This window comes from Camelina sativa, chromosome 15, assembly GCF_000633955.1.
Source record: "Camelina sativa cultivar DH55 chromosome 15, Cs, whole genome shotgun sequence".
Taxonomy (NCBI): Eukaryota; Viridiplantae; Streptophyta; class Magnoliopsida; order Brassicales; family Brassicaceae; genus Camelina; species Camelina sativa.
In genome coordinates, this window is record NC_025699.1 from 12,260,369 (window position 1) to 12,261,982 (window position 1,614).

General features: G+C 32.5%; 1 protein-coding gene across 1 annotated transcript in view; it reads right to left on the reverse strand.

The window, feature by feature from the left end:
- The window catches only part of LOC104748389 (glycolipid transfer protein 3-like), a 1,983-nt gene extending 375 nt beyond the window's left edge, over positions 1-1,608 (reverse strand). The window contains exons 1-5 of the mRNA XM_010470039.2: positions 1,391-1,608; positions 1,111-1,166; positions 591-721; positions 350-485; positions 46-231 (exon numbers count right to left, since the gene is read on the reverse strand). Of these exons, the coding sequence (XP_010468341.2) occupies positions 46-231; positions 350-485; positions 591-721; positions 1,111-1,166; positions 1,391-1,592 (711 nt within the window). The 5' untranslated portion in view covers positions 1,593-1,608. The remainder of the gene's footprint in view (positions 1-45; positions 232-349; positions 486-590; positions 722-1,110; positions 1,167-1,390) is intronic.

A 1,614-nucleotide genomic window follows, 5' to 3' on the forward strand; every position in this document is an offset into this window, starting at 1 on the left:
CCCAAAGAAAATAAATCAAAATCAAAATTAATCTTAAAGAAATACATGCATAAAAACTATTGCAGAAAAGGAAATTATAAATCTTACCAAAATAGAATGAAGTTGGTTTAGAAGTGGAATGAGCAATGAAATTAGACTTGTTATATCATCTTGGACCATTTGATGAGTCTCGTCTTTTCCCGCAAGCACATTGATGAATGTGCTGTTGTTTGGAACCAGTTTAAGAGCCACCTTTTCGGACAAACACATACGCATATATACCACGAATTTGTGTTTTAGAATAATTTGTTTTTTTTCTAAATATACTCGAGATTTAATTATTATAATGAACATTGTAAATAATAATTACCTTAAAAGCAGCAGAAGAGATCCATCCATGCCATGGTTTTATAGTCAAATTATAAGACTCTTCTATGGCTTGTTCCATGTTCTGTGACATGTCCTTCACCAACCGTTGCAATAGCGCTAACGTAAAATCCATCGCTCTAAATAGTTCGGGATTGCAATAGTTACAAAACAAATGTAATTAGTTCATCGTCATTTTTTTTTGGGTTATATTAATTTATATGTACTATTTAAATGGTACGTACCTCGTTAGCCAAAGAGCAGCTCTGCTACAGCTTTTAGGTTTCCTAGAGGATCCCTCCTTCGCTTCTTGTCTCAGTATCTCAACCAAATTTGAGTACAAAAGAGGATCAGATTCCCACCTCTTCTCTAGCCTCTATAAACAGAACAGTTTTAAGAAAACAATTATAAAAAAAAAAAAAAAAACTCAATAAACAGAATAGGTTGATAAGAAAAAATCAGGTCCATTCAATCGAAGAGACTGTATAACGAAAATGACCCTGAAAGCTACGTAAAGGTGTAGATGGGTCCTCTTGTCGAAAGAGATGAAAAATTCTTGGGTGGCGAGTCGAAACATCAATGGTTTCTAATCATGCTTACTAGTTAATTATACACTGCATCAGGTAACTAGGGAAAAATGTAGTACTAGATAAAAAAATGTACTTATATAATAATTTAAAGTGAGTTACGCAAGAGCTTACGAGCATTGAAAATGATGTACGTATATAATATTAATATTATTATAATAGAGACAAAACTAATTACTTGAATATTTTGATCAATGTCTTGTCGGAGAACAGCCATTGTCGGGCCAATCTTATCTGCAATCAATCAACAAAGTTTCAGGACAACCATTGGAGGAGCTAGTTATGCTTTAATTCAAGAAAACCAAACATTAGCTAAGAGGTAGATTCGTAATAATCATGTTAACTTAATAAATAATTAACAACTTTGATATATTAAGCAAAACAATATTTCTCATTTGGTTTTAGAATATCAAAGTTTATATATTTTAAAAAGAAAAAAAAATGGCATAAAAAATTACCAAGAACTTGGACGATTAATCTGCAGAAAGAGAGGAGAGGCTTTAAAGGTAAATTGATGATGTTTGTAGTGGCTTCGGTTTCGGCGGTAACTATTGTGGTCTTTGCTATGGAGAGAACAGAGAGTTCTTCAATGGCAGATCCAATCTCTGTCATCTTCTTCTTCTTGGTTGTCTCTTCCATTTCACATCTCTTTCGTTTCATCTTTGTTTGCAATTATTTTATT